Consider the following 16197-nt stretch of genomic DNA (forward strand, 5'->3'; position numbering starts at 1 on the left):
GCTATTTATTTGGGTACTGTATTTTTCTGAACACTGCACAACGGACACTTTCAGTTTTACTCTTGACTGTTTTTAAGAAAAGCATTTGAGCACTTTGCACCACCCCCTGACTTCAATGAGATTTCTCAGCTCATCTCGGTCATAACTATCAACGGTATTGGTTCAACAGATTCCCATGTGGGAAGAGAGAGTCTGTAGGGAACCGGCATCGTAACACTATTACACAGTAACCAGGTACATTACACAGTATTGAAAAAAAATAAAATAAGTACAACTTGGCTTGCAGTATTATCCAGTAGTCCAGTACTATAGAAACAGTATTCACACATTGAAACATAATGGTCCGTATCTGAACTTTTAAAACCTTCAGACTACAGACACGGCACCTTTTTTCGTTAAAAAGTTCTTTTGTGTCATCATGTTCAACTTTATTGTCTGCTACAGCTTCCATTTAGGAATGTTCTCTCTCCATTTTCAGTGCTCAATACCTCCACTAACGCATGTACTCTGCAGCATTCCTGTTTTGCGGTGCAGCAGTGAAAATGGTCACTCCTTAAACAGTTTCCCGCTGCACCACGTTCCGAACGTTGTTTAGGCTATTTAAACCGGTGTTCTGGTATAACACAAATCCATATCATAACAAAAATAAAAAACGTTTTTTGGTATGAAGCGGTATACCGCCCAGCACTAGGTTCACATACATTTCTAACATACGCTGTGATTGTTTGAATGATGTATTCAATATGAACAAGAACAATGCAATAATTGGTTAGTTATTAGTTAAATCAGTAGGTGGTGGCTCTGAGGCTAGGGATCTGCACTGGCAATGGGAAGGTTGCTGGTTCAAATCCCGTAAATGCCAATAGGGACTCTTTTCTATTGGGCCCTTGAGCAAGGCCCTTAACCTGCAATTGCTGAGCGCTTTGAATAGTGAGAAAAGCCCTACATAAATGCAAAGAAGTATTATTATTTTTATTAAATCAGATTGTGTTTGTTTGTTATTATAACTTAGTTGAAGATCATACCATATTTTAAGACAAATTTATACATAAATGTGGTTATTTCCAAGGGGTTACTTTTTCTTCCACTGTACTTGCCATTATATCATTTATATATATATCTTAAGTGACACCTGCACCACTTCTGTACCACTTCTCAATAACTTAAAATCTATAAACAGTTTTAAACCAACACATGGAAAATCTTAAATAACAACTTTGATAAAGATTGTTGAAACGCTACACCATTCCTTTTACCCCAAGTATTAAATCACCCAAAGAGAAGAGAAAATATAAAATCCTATTAAATGCGTGCTACAATTCACCTATTTCTAAAAGGATTTAAACAATGGGTCAGACATTCATTTTCAGCTCTTCTTCAGTCGAGCACAACTCCCATTTTACACCTCCACCGCACACATTTTTAAACACATCCATTGTATGCACCAGTTTGTAATAAGTAAATTCCATCATTATTCTGAATTGAGCATTCAAATTAAAATTCTAAAGTACATCAGTAGGCCCTGTTCCACATTGTTTATTCTTCTTTTTAAAATGAAAAACTTTGCCTTATCTAATAGAAAGTTTATCAATTCATTCTTGTCCCTATTCTTCTTATTATATTTAGGACCAAAGATGAACATAACATTATCTAATCTGTCCACTACTTTGTACATATATCACTAAAAAACTGAAAAAATGTTCTAATGTATTATGGTGCAAGAATAAATTGAATATTTTTGCATTTTCTCCATAAAATATACATTAGTCATCATCTGTATGATTTATTATCTTTAAAAAAGAACTTGTAGCAACGAATATATGCAAAATTCTCTACTGCAGACCAGCATAGCTTATATAGCCCCCTTAAAAACGCACCCTCTCACCTTGCACCTCCAGCTTCTTTATCCATGGTGTATTGATAACAGACATTAGTGCAGGAAAATAAATACATTTTAAACACTATTTACAAAGCTCCTTGTTTGACAGAGTGATAGAACTCACAACTGTCTCTTAATGAAATGTAGACTGACGTATGTTTCGTAAGTTAGGAAAGATAACAGAGCAAAACTCATCTTTGTCTTAGCCTCACTGATGTGGTTGTTCAGCCTGCTGCAACCTTTCGCCTGGAAAGATAAAAAGGCCTGAATTGTCCTAACCAAATTAATCACTAAAACATTAACGCTAAAATAATTAAACTCTACAAACTCACACTTGTTATGTACATAGGTGTTTCCAGTTTACCATCTCAAATATACTTCAGTTTGTGTCCATGAAGTTCCCATTTCTGTAAGGTAGAAGACATTTTCAGGATTACATTTCTTGACCCTGGTATTTTCCCCCAGGTACTGTTCTGTACTTAAATCTGAAATTTTGAGTTCTCATTACATAGGAAATCATCTTGTAATTGGGTGTACAATTTGACTCTCCTTTTCATAGCATACAGTAGGTTTGTTTTGTAGTTTATTGGGGGAACAGTTTTATATTTTTGGCTTCCCATTCTTTATTTTGTGAGTGTATTCCTGATTGTCAATAACAAAATTTATTTCTATAGCACATTTTCATACAAAGGATGTAGCTCAAATTGCTTTACAAGATGTCAAAGAAGTAGTTAAATGCAAATAGAATTTAAATGAGAATAATAATAATGAATACATAGTATACAAAAGATAGACAATGCTAACTTACATAAGAAAAAAAGATATATAATTAAAAAAGCAGAGTTCTTAAATACTGAATTGATTTTTTAAATTTGTAAATGATATTCCGATGATGAAGTCAGTTGGCCTGGGTGGACAGAAAAAAATTTTAAAAACTGGACAAAAAAAAAAACCCAACATCAAAATCTGCTTGGTTTCAGAGCCACAGGACCACCCAGCCTCAACTGGGCATTGTACCTCATGTATTATAAATGTTCCTTAGCGGTTCTTTATTTTTTTTTAAGCTTTGTCTTAGAGGATTCAACGCAGTGGGCCTTGTGACAAGTTGGATTATCTGCTTTCATTTGCTTTCCCCAGACATCCTACAATATGACAAGAAATTACAGATGGTTGCATAAAGTAACAAAAAATATTTTTTAAGTAAATGGTAAATTTAAGATATGACAGAGAAATATCATTAGTTCTTCCAAAATCCTGAATTAATGAGTTATAAATAAGGATAGATTCAGCTTCAGAGAAAAGGATCTAATGTCAAAAAATATTCTCTTTCTTTGGTATTTTAATCTCTCCAGTCACAATGCAGTAATTTATAGAGCACTGGACATGCTTTTATTTCTTAATTGATGAGATTTGTTTGCTTTTTCTAATTTTTCTCTAGACTGTTCAAGCATCCAATTTATAGTCCATCTATCTGAATCAATTGATTTCCATTTCCACAGTATTTCCCTTTTTATTATATAGCTCTCCAGCGCAGAAAGGCAGCTAACCCCTGGTTTGCATAGTGCTGATCTATTGTTTTACCAGCCGTTTGACTTTTAATGATCAGCTACAAACAATTGACTTCACTTCGCCTATCAGAGGCCCTGGGGAATTGTAAGAGGCTGCTTTCAGCTGTCATTGTCTATACATTTCACACCTTGAAGTGTCAGTTTAACAGAATTACAGTGACATCTTCCTTTACGGGCTTATTGCAGCGCAAAATGAAAGAAGCCTGACCACAACACTATATCTGAAAGGTGCTTCTCGGTGTGCAAAGGCCACTTCCTAAGCTACTATCTGCCACCGTCATACCAGTGCTTTCTCCACCTGAACAAGCAATGCATTATATCTTTAGTCACAGGACCAGGACCTTTTGTGCCAATAAATAAATCATAAGGCTTTCTAAGCAAGCCAAAAAACAAAGACAGTGAAAAGGAAAAAAACAAATATGGAATGAAGATCGTTTTATGGTTACAGTATCAATTATGTAATGTCTAGTCGTCCGACATGTTCCATGTATGAAATATGTTCCTTATTTTTTTAGTTACTTGTAGTGGTATCAGAATAGTAAAGGCATATAATATAGATGTGTAAACATAAACTGAAGGAGTTTTAAGAGGCAGCATTATATCCTTGTCTAAATGAATAAGAACGGTCTCCATGGAACAAAACTGGAAGGGAGATTTATGGCATGGGAAGAAGATCCATTATAGTCGGACTAATGAAATGACTTGCTGGGACAATTCTAATGATTTTACAGTCGATCGGATATATAGTTCTATTTATGTTTTAGTCCTCCCAGACTCCAAAAGTAACACTGAATGGATTTCATTGTTCATTAGGATTCTAGAAATTTGGAGTGAATTCTTCCCAGAAAAAGAGTTGGAGGTGGAGGTACGATGCAGAATTCTGAAGTGAAAGAAAGAGGACAACTTAATCAATAAGAGCAGAAAAATCCCTTTAACAATTTAGGGAGTTCAAACAAGAGTTTAAAAAGAAAGTTAGTTAGAATAGTCCCTAATAAATCTGATGGATTTACAATACCACAACCTTTGAAAAAAAAGTAATTTCTGTAGTTAAATAACTTTATTGAAACTGTTTATGTCATATATACTTGTGTATTAAGGCTAGAAAATGTAACCTTTTTAAAAAAATAAAAAATCAAGAGTAAAAAGCAGGGTTGTACTGGTGGCATTTGAATTTCTTTTACTGTGGACTTGCTTCACAAATGTGTCAACGTCTTTTTCTTTTTAGCCCTACCTTAATAAAGAGCTAAGAGCTCAATAAATCTGTCCTTTAGTGTTTAACACTTTTATAGATGGATTGATTTTTATTCTGTGATACAAGAGATTTAAAAATTTTTCACTACCATCATTGCTGTATTTCCATGTGGTCCAAGGTTTATCACCTGCTGCCACATTGAGTTATATGGGGACACCTTATAATTCAGAATGAAGCCTATCTATCAATCCAGATGTGAAAGCAGTAGCCCTTAACAAAATTTTATGTTATGGTATTAGAAAACATTTTCACAGGTTTGTGACTTTGGTTCTTTAGAGAGTCAAGGGCAATCGCCGTTACTTGTTGCCATGGAAACTGTGTAGTGTGCCAAGCTCAGCTGTTTCTGCACATCATCTTCTTATAGGTGTTTCATATATTTTTTACTCTCCATGAAAACCGTTTTTCTAAATGATAAAGAAATGTACTTCTTCTTCTGTCATGGGAAATTATTTAATGTACCAAGAGGGAGACATCAAATGTAGGGGAAATAAATCATGAATGTTTGTTTCTTTTAGTTTTAAAATGTTTCAAAATTGACTTCTGTATATTATAAATACTTATCTCCTAGGGTCTACAACCACTTTATAGTGATGAATATGGGCTTGGGGAAATTAAAATGTGTATGATGAATTAATTACTTGGATTACCATTAAAATATAGTGCTATATGAACGCACTGTGTCTAAATAAAAAGTAAGTGTGCAGAAAAAGAAAGATTAAGATTTATATAAGCCTGCCTAATGCCTAAAGAGACAACTTTTCAAATGTATTTGTTCTGACAGATGTCAATTGTCCTTTTACAAATTCTACACTATACTAAGTAGCCATTCTGAATTTAGAAACACCTCATAATAAATGTGTCTTTAGCTACTCTTCATGGATTATAGCATTTCTATATACCTTAATTGGCTATTTTATTTGAAATCAAGAATTATTTGCTCCTACTTAACTCACCAAAGCTGCCTAATTTCCAGACCAGGAATTCTACAAAGGTTTGCCCATTTGAATATATTCTACATCTCTGCAGATTGTACAGTGACCGATTCCTTCATAAAGCCTTTTGCACATCAACTCATAAAATCCTCAACTAAGATGATATTTGTTGATTTGTGTGGGCACTATGGCAAAGTTATTCACTTGTTCTTGGAATGATCTGTAGACAACGTTTCATTTGTGTATTGATGCCTCACCATGCTTACATAAGAACATAAGAAATTTGACAAATGAGAGGAAACCATTCAGTCCATCAGGTTCATCTGCTTAGCTAATACCTAAACTGTCTCAATATATCATCCAGTTACTTCAGAAAGGTTGTCAATGTTTCTGCTTCCACTACATGTCTTGGTAATTTCGTCCAGATTCCCACAACTCTTTACATAAAGAAGTTCTTTCTGGCTTCAATATTAAATGCACTCTCCCTAAAAAGCTCAAGAGCTAAAGATCTCCTACTTGACTATTAAATAATAAGTGATGGAAAATACCAGTTTTGCAAAATGTCAGATGTGAGCCAAACATTCCCTCATCAAATTGTTATACCATCATCTTGTAGGTCTGACATCCCTTGCCACACTCAGCTATTGCAGTTTCTTATTTTTTACAGTATATACAGTATATAATCATCATCCCTGTATATATGTCAAGTGCTAATGCTATCATTGCAGTGTTTTATTTTTTCAAAAATAGAGTAATCAGTGTAGATCTTTTGCCACTATCCCCCATTTGAGAGAGTGTGTGTACGTATAGCTCCTGTTCACTCAAATCACAGTTGTACTGCAGTTTCCTTGCTTAGTCTAACAGGGAAAGCCAACAGGATCTTTTTGTCATCTACCACTTTCTGTTCTCCGATTTGTTGAAGAGAACTGGCTGACAATTAAATCAATACAGTGTGATATGTACTGGAAAGTGTGATCTTTTGCATGAACTGAAGGATTACCCAAAACTACCTCTCTGCTCAGTGTTACAACCCATTGTTGTGTTACCTACCTATTGGCCAATTTAATATTTACATTGAATTGTAATTTTAAAAAGTTATATGGTGGTATATTGATTAGTGTTGCCATCTCAAAGCAAAGGTGAAATCGTTTTGACTATCAGACTTGGTTACTGTCAGTATGGCGCTTTGATATTCACCATGTGTCACTTCACTACTGAGTCTCATATGTATCTCTTGTGATTGATTGGCTTCTAGTTTAGGTTTTAATTATATTGATTGACTGAATGTCTTTTTTTCTGATCATCAGATTTTTATATTTTATTGTTCCATAGGAGAGCAGCACCCTCTGCTGAATTTTCTGTGGACAGGGCACGTCATCTTATGTCATTCCTTACTATGCTGGGTCCCAGTCCAGACTGGAATGTTGGACTATCTGCTGAAGACTTGTGCACTAAAGAATGTGGCTGGGCACAGAAAGTTGTACAAGACTTGATCCCCTGGGATGCAGGCACAGACAGTGGGCTAACCTATGAGGTAAGCACAAGGGGGAAAAAGTGTCTGGTTCTTTTTTGATTGTGCTCGCTTTTAGTGCTTGGGCACCCGCTTTAAATCTGGGCTTGGATGCATCGAGTTTTCAGGTCTAAATCTGCAGTCCATTTCCCTGCAATCAATTTAAAAGTAAAGGCATCCTAAAAATAAGGTAATAACTCACTTTGTAGACATATATTTATTTCAATATTTATATTGTTGTGCAATGACATTGTATATGAATAATAACTATAGTCAAACATGGGATGGATGTCTCATTACAGAAGAAGCAGACCTTAAACATGGATTTATTTGTGAATAGCATAACTTCATGTTCATATTCAGTATGTTTTTTCTTCACTACAGCTTGCGTTGTTAATAATGCACTGTTAAGCTCAGTATGCTATATAATATTTGAAATACAGTAGTACTTTTTTTATATCATCATAATTTTTCTAGGTTAGCTGGTAACCCAAGCTGTCTATGGGCACTCCACAAATCTAGTGGAATACACTGATGGTCAGTCAGTGAGTCCATAATGGGTGATGAAGCACTTGCTCAGAGATTATAAAAAAATAAAATGTTATAAATAGCAATGGAAACAAGCATCATTGCAAAAGTCAGTAACAGTCAGTCAAAATAACAGATGCACTTATTAAAAGCAATATGAAAATCCTCAGAGAATATATGTCAAGACAATGAGACTTTAGCTTTGATCTATAAGCTGAGATTGAAAGAGCTTCTTTATTGGTGTTAATGCTTGTTATTGTTATGTGTACAGAGTTTTGTGAAATTCATAGGTGCACGTGCTAGTGAACATGCAACACATCGCCACTAATCATCATGACTTGTAAGTATAACAGGTCTAAATTGAAACGTCTGTCTTCCTTACCATAACAATCTCAAAACACAACTGATAGCACTACCCAGTTTTCTTTTACATGCACAGATTTGTACGTTTTGTAATAGAACATGTTTAATATTCATAGGTCAACTATTCCATGAATTTTAAACTGTATAGCCAGCAGTTTAGTCTAGCATTAAGCCATTTTGGTGTGTTTTGAAATACACTGCTCAAAAAATTAAGGAACACTTAAATATCACAGTCTAACACCAAGTCAGTTAAGCTTCAGTGATGTTAATCTGTCCAGTTAGGAAGCCTGTAAGTGATTGTGAATCAACTTCACCTGCAAATAAAAGTAACAACAGGTGCACTGGAGAGAAAACAGGACAACCCCCCCCAAAATTGAATGGGTTTGCAGTTGTTGGCCTCAGGCAGTTGTTCTCTCCTTATCCTCCCTGACTACTTCTTCTGTAGTTTTGTGTTTTGCTAGTGTCCTTTTCACTACTCATAGCACGAGGCATCTGCAGCTGATGCAGGTTGCACAGGTAGTCCAGCTCCTCCAGGGTGGCACATCCATAGTGCCATCACAAGGTTTGCTGAGGAGGAGATACCAGGAGACAGAAGATAACAGAAGTATTTATGTAGAGAAATATGCAAATATTGTAAAAACACTGACAAGTGATACAAGGACCAGGCTGCTGTTGGCCTATTATTAGTTAGAAGACAGTAATAGGAGTTTTACTCTGCAAATATCTATCTATCTATCTATCTATCTATCTATCTATCTATCTATCTATCTATCTATCTAGCTAGCTAGCTAGCTAGCTATCTATCTAAATAAATAATACAACTGTGTAAATGACTCAGGAAAAAGGGTGTTTAGTCTATATAAAACCCCCTTTTTAGTTTTTTAAGCAGGAGAAAGCAGTTCTTAGAAATTATGGATACATAATACAGTGCATTTAAACCAATGTCAAATATAACACTTTCCTGTGTTTTCAGCCATGCCATCGTTCAAACCCTTTGAATAAAAAGGTTTAAATATTGCCATGTTATTTCCAGTGGGATGAATGTGTGATTTTTTTGGCTCCAAAATTATAAATAACTGATTTAGTTTACTTATTGTTTTTTATTATTTCTTTTTATTTTTATCATTTTTCTAACAACACCGTCTTGTTTGTTTTTTTTATCATTTTGATTTTGCTGCAGCTATTTTTTGACAAGCTTTGCATCTCTTAGTCAGTTCTTTAGTGTGTTTCCTGCAGACAATGCTTAAATTAATTCTCATAGTGCTCTTAACAATTAGAGCTCCCATGCACTAAAATAAGTTTTTTTTTCTGAACTTAAAGATAAAGCTGTTGGTTTTACCTCACTAAGGACGTTAATGAATTATCAAGCTAAAGTAGTTCTGTTTACTTTAAATGATCAATACATCATATTGTCAATTTAATTGCATGTTTCTCAATTACATGTCAAATGGCAGATTCTGAAAAAGAAAAAATAATTGCTCACAGCAGCAAGTCAAGTACTTTCTAAAAAACTTACAAATGCATTGATTATTATTGGATAAGTGTAAGGTGAATAACAAAAGCCAGTGCCAGACATGACAACTACAGTGCATCTGTTGTTAATAGCGTCAAACTGCTGCATTTAAATCTAAAAGCATAGTGATGGCATTTCCTTTGCTGGGTTATATGAGAATTATTATTATTATTATGATTATCATTATTATTATAATTATTATTTTAAATGTAAGGGTATTTCTGTACCGTGACTAGGGTGGAAAGGTTTTTTAAATAAGATTTGACATTACAATTTAAAATTTAGAAAGCAAAAATAAATTTGAAGTTGATCTGTAATTTTCTGAACAATCCATTCTAATCTGATTAATAACTGTTCTGTCAGTGTTTCTTTGAATTAGATGTATTAGTATTATGATTCATTTTAGAATTCTACTGTAAAATGTCCTGCTTTCATGAAATTAAATTTACTAAATGTCATGGATTGAGATGAAGTCATATGTTTTAAATGGTTTTGTTTATTTTATATTTCATGTCTTCGTGGTATTTTTATTGGTTTCATATGTGAATATATATTGTTGTACTTCTTTAAATGTGAGTATGTTTCATGTTTTTTGTGAGTGGAACCTCAAGAGGCTGGGCTCCCTGTCCATCTCCATTTAGGAATGCCACCAGCTCTAAAGTTGCTGTTGAGCCAGGCAGTTCAATGGGAATCATTGTTATGGTTAAGTTTATTGGAGTGTGAGTATTACAATTAATAGTTGGATTTTTTGGATTTTTGATTATTTTGCTCTGTTTTAGGATTTAGATTTTTGGGCTATGATTTGCAGTTTTGGCAACTTCTTGTTCCTCTGTTTGCTGTTTTGAGCCTTTCTTTACATTTTTGAGTTCATTTGTTAATAATCCTTAGTTTTATAGACTCTTTCCATGCCTGTCTATGCACAAGCCGAGGTTTACAGTTAAACTCCTCGTGGGGCTTTTGATATACATTTATAGTTGTTTTTCTAGTTACTCATTTTTAGGCCTATAAATCCCGAGATAGGCCAGTAGAGTTGGAATTAAGCCAATTGAGGTGAAGTCTTTTCCAGGTAGACAAAAGAGGCCTGGCCTGGGGCCTCATGTATAAACGGTGCATACACACAGAAATGTTGCGTAAGAACTTTTCCACGTTCAAATCACAATGTATAAAACCTACACTTGGCGTAAAGCCACGCACTTTTCCACGGTACCTCATACCTTGTCGACGCAAGTTCTCCGCTCGGTTTTGCAGACTGGCGGCACCCAGCGTCAAAGCAATGCTACTGTTCCTGTGTGGTTACTCCTTATTTTCGCGGCTTTATAAATACACTGAAACTAACCGTATATTGTTTATTAATGTAATGCATCTGATTGTAATTAACTTGTAACAATATAATGGTCCAGGGAATAGCCATAGTATTCCAAATGCCATAACTGCTTTAGCGTTGTTACTCTCACTGCACCTTCTTCTTCTTTCAGCTGCTCCCGTTAGGAGTTGCCACAGTGGATCATCTTTTTCCATATTACTCTCACTGCACCACTCGGAGTATTTATATCACTGTATCTGAGTGTGAATCACAGCAGCAGCTGATCGGAAATAGAATTATCGGTATACAGCTTCAAGGACACGCTGTCTCAGCCACTGCAAAACGTTTCAAAGCCTTTCCTGTACGGACCTCGCGGTTCAGAAACAGTTTCATCCCAAGATCTTTAAATGCACTCAATCAATTGCTCTTTGTAGAACTGTTTGTACTTATAAGTACAATCACCCCACTGTAAACTTGCACTACAGTTATAATATTACACAACCTGTGCCACTTTATAAAGCGCGTATTTACATATGATGATGATATCTTTTTTAAGATGAAATGCAGCAAAATATGTTTATTATATTATACAGATAAAACTTTAACTTCATTTAAATAATTTATATTCTTCAGTGGAACTGGTGTGAAGGATAGAATAATTAAACATGTAATATGAAGATATTTCAATGTTCCTTAAACGTTTTGAAGAATCGATGCTCTAAGCTTACAGATGGCTTAACGTGTATTACAGAGCTGATTGTGTGGTGATCGGTTACTTGGAGAAAGAAAAGCAAGGACTGCAGGGGCGGACACACCAATTTATATTGAATATAAAACAGAAAGAGAAAATAATGACACAGCTAAAAATGCAGTGGCAAATTTCGACAAAAGTTAAACGCTTGTGTCATGAGCACGAGGCGGCTATGCAGTGTCCGCAACGGACGTGGCCATCTGCCGTGCATAAGATACCATATTGACATTGGCGGGTGAAAGGGCCACCGATTCTTTCTCTGCCCAGGGCCACAAGCCTAGAGCCCCTGAGTACTGCTGCAATAAATAATTTCATCGAAGGTCGCGCACAATCACTGCGCCGTGAAACCCATGTTTAATAACTTGCTTTAACTCCTATCATCATGAAAATATCACGTATACATCTCAGTATTTTAGTTATTCAGAGCTGTAATATCACGTATGTAATGGATTCTGTGTCCAGTCGGAGGAAGAGTGCCGGTTTAAGAAGCAAGTAGTGATTCACACACATAGAGCACATAAAAGATCACATACAAAACAAAGCATTTAACGTGCTACTTTAATTACGATGTGATTTGAGAAACTGGTTCATTAAATGATTTTAAGGTGAAGTTTATGATGTTTTACTTTAATGACAAAATAAACTACATGATTAAAATGGAAATTTCGAGATTGAAGTTGACATTTCGTGCTTTTTCCCCACTATGTGTGCCTTTTTTATCTCTGTACCCTAATAAGCTTTCATATGACACTCAGACAGTGGGCTACAACTTGCCTTTTCACGGCGACTTTCATATGTGACTTCTTTTTTATTTCCGGCACTGTGCGACTTTGTGAACGTGAGCTTTCATGTTTCTCCAACACGCTATGTCACTCGATCAACTTCCTTTTGTTGATTATACCATGGTTTAATTAAACAAATAGTATGTTTTTCCTTTGCCTCCACTTGGTATTCACTGATATTCTTAGATTTTCCCCCGTGCTTTTCCCATTGTCTTTTCACAGAAGGCTGAGCTTAAGGGCGATTTATATTGATTTGCATATTCAAAGAGGCGTAATTCTGGGAGGAGTTGGGGCGTTACATAAAGCGCGTGCACGAGCGTTACTTTTCATGCTGACCGGGATTTATGTAGCGGAATTACGTGGAAGTTGGAATACGCACAGATTCGTGCATCTGGATTTTTCTGTGCGTAAGCACATTTCGGCCCTGTGCTTACGCCATGTTATAGTGCGAATTCCACGCATGGCGTTATACTTGAGGCCCCTGGTCAGTGCAATCTGAAGAATTTGGATGTTTCACACCTGATTTTGCCTCCTAGAAAACTCCAGTCATGCTGTTAAGGTTGTTATTGTCACAACCATTGGGCAATGTATAAATATGTTAGATACTGCTGAGTTGTCATATAGTTGAGTGAGGACAGTGACACAAAAAAATAGGATAAGAGATGGTGATAAAGTTTCAAAAGTCCCTCTCACATGCCTGAAAAACAGCTGCTTATGCAGGATTACCTGAAACACTAGACCCTATGTGCTCATCTATCAGTACCTGTCTGAAATAAAAAAAGAAACAAAAATATGAATGAAATTAAGAAAAATAATGTGAGAACGTTTCTGGTTAAATTTTGTTTTTTCCTGCTTCTATGAATATTGCTAATAAAATGGATCTAACTTAGTTGAAATTATTTTATAAGATTCAACTGGGAAGCCATCAGAGCCTGCTGCCTTCCCATATTGGAGTGAGTTTATAGTATTCAGTAATTCTGAGAGTGTCATAGGTTTTTGTCAAGTTCCTCAGCATGAGGAGTATAGAGCTGTGGCATTTGTATCGTATCAAAAAACTCCTTAGATTGTGTCTCACCTTCTTTATACTGAGTGGAAAATAAAGACTTATATTACTCCTTAACTTAAATGTGTAAGATATTTTTATGGTCAATCATTTTATCTCCTATTGCATTGGTAGTTTCTGTTACCGCACTGCGAACTTCCTGCTTATGGATTTGTTGAGCTATAATCTTACTAGTCTTCTCTTCATGTTAATGATAATAATGTTGCAGTTTTAAGATGAATTGTTCAGTTTCATTTGAATGTAAAGCCTGACTTTTCCTGTAAAGTACCTCATTTGGAGACCTGGCGCATTCACAATCTATTCTGGAAAAATCACTGATTAACTCTGGCACCTTCTTGGGTAAAATGTAGAAAATGCTTATAACTAAAGAGATAAAAAGTCTGGCAATTTCAAAATGATCAGAAAAACAATAATCTTTTACACAGGTATAAAAGTTGTGCCTTCCATACTGTATTTAACACCAAATAATGCACAAACAAACCAAAAGAAGACATAGAACATGACAAAAAGTACAAAATATCTTGACATGTTCTCAGCAGGCTCTAAAACCTGATGCTAAGTACAAGGATCCAGTAGCAATGGATTTGAGAGCTGACTGTTCAGTCCGCAGTCCAATGCTTTGCAGTTCTTTTCTCTTTTTATAACAAGACATACTCCTGTTATTATGCAGAGTTTTTCCAGATGGTACAGACATTTTGTTTAGCTATTAGTTTAAAATAAAACGTTTTGTCTCTGCAGCTTGATAGAATTTTAGCTTTTTTCTTCTCTGCTCACATTCAAAATTTTCAGTATTCTAATTTAGTTGAGTATATAGTATTATTACTCCATTGTGAATTGCTTTCAACGTAAATTTTCTTAGTTAAATAGGAGCAGCTTTATCTAAAGCTTGTTTCACATATAGGATGTAGATAGTAATCACTGATCTGTATTATGTTTAGTTTCAAACTTATGTGTGAAGTTCTGAGAATGTTAATAAATCTCGAAATGTTGCTGTTATATAGAAGCTTTACAGTACTGCCTCTTCATTAAGCATGTATCAGCTCAGAATGTAGTAAATGACACGTAATCAAATTATGATCTGAAATTATTTCTTTAACAGGAGTGATAATTACTTTTTGAAAGTTAACTCATGTATGAATTAAATCTAAATTATGATAATTACAGTGTGTTTAAATACTTTGTTGATAGATAAAACTAGCATGTATTATATCAATTATATCCATTTGTCTGTCTATTCATGTTTTGAAAACCCCTTAATCGATTACAAGGTCAGAGTTAGGCAGGACCTAGCACAACAGTATTGGGTGCAACGCATGAACTAATCCTGGAAGGACTGCCAGATCATTGAAGGGCATACACATACCATACCATATGCATACTTAACCATTTAATGTTGTCTTTGAGCTGTGAGCAGAAACAGAAGTATCCCAGAAGTAACATGGGAATGGCTTGCCAACTCAACACAGGCATTGACTGTGACAGAATTCAGACCAAAGTTCTTCAAGCTGTGGAGTTAATAAATTCTCACTGCCACCCGGCATAGGTATAAAAATGAAAAATACACTGTGTCTAAAAAACAGTATTGATAGATTAATTTAAAGCCATGTCACAAAATAATGACTGTTTCAAATAGTTAATGAATAGTGTGGGTTGTAAAAGGTGTTTTTTAATTAAAGGCACTTGACAATTAAAAAAATGTATAAACTCATTAAAAACTAGATCCTTGCAAGTTTGGCTGTAAGGCAAGCAATTTAAGATAACATTAGTAATTAATTTATATTTATATTATAGACGTGAAACAGTATCTTTATAATTTATAAAAACCATAAAAATAACACTGATAAAATTTAATGTGTATTTAATTTAGTTTTTTTTTTTTGCGTATTCAGAGTAATTGCCACAAATTGGCTAGGAACAGAGTGGATCCCATTAAATTTGATATCTGAGAAAACATTTGTTTGAATAGTTACTAACATCAGTGGGAAGTCAGTTGAGTCTGAAATACGGTAGAACACCTGTGTAACATTTTTCTACGGACTGACAACAAAAAAATAAAAGAAATTAGTACAGGTCTGGGTTTGCTGTGTTTAGGGTTTTTCTAAACAGTTTCACTGCTGTTTTTATTATAATTTTTTAATTTGTGGAATTATTATTGTCATTTTTTTTGTTTTACATTGGTATTCCTTTTCATGAACACCACTGTTTCATGCACTTGATTTTTAAAACCAAAAAAAGGCTACGGTCAGACTGCAGCTCCATATCTATTTTTTTACTTATACTGTATGTGACACAGACCTGATGTATTTGAAGAAGTGTGATTAAGAAAAAATACCATCAAAACTTTTCAGACAAGATCAATATTGCTTTCACAACAACTGTTTTGCATCCAAACCTGTCCCATTGCACTCTCACCAATACTTGTTTCTGTGTACAGAGTGTAGCCAGTAATAAATATGCAACAGCTCTAGTCTTTCATTTACTGTTTCTCTTACTTGCTATCACAAATTTAACAATTTCACATTCTGCACTAAAACAATGTAATCCAGAGCAGAAACCAGCATCTGTCTGACAGAATTATTTTTTTCATTTTGTGTATGTGGGGCACATTTAGGATAGATATCTCTTCTTCTATCAGGTTTGGATCAGTCACAAAATAATTTTGAGCATAAAAAAAAAACAATCAGATACAAAGCAAAAATCAGGATACAGTCACATTTAGCTGCAATGTGAATATAGTATTAAAAAGGATTCAC

The 16197-nt window shown here is 34.8% G+C and overlaps 1 protein-coding gene across 1 annotated transcript in view; it reads left to right on the plus strand.

Annotated features, from left to right (window-relative positions):
• The window catches only part of LOC120526619 (spondin-1), a 558899-nt gene that overhangs the window by 369004 nt on the left and 173698 nt on the right, over positions 1–16197 (plus strand). Inside the window, exon 8 of the mRNA XM_039749784.1 lies at positions 6964–7165. Within this exon, the coding sequence (XP_039605718.1) occupies positions 6964–7165 (202 nt within the window). The remainder of the gene's footprint in view (positions 1–6963; positions 7166–16197) is intronic.

This window comes from Polypterus senegalus, chromosome 1 (genome assembly GCF_016835505.1).
Source record: "Polypterus senegalus isolate Bchr_013 chromosome 1, ASM1683550v1, whole genome shotgun sequence".
Lineage (NCBI taxonomy): Eukaryota > Metazoa > Chordata > Cladistia > Polypteriformes > Polypteridae > Polypterus > Polypterus senegalus.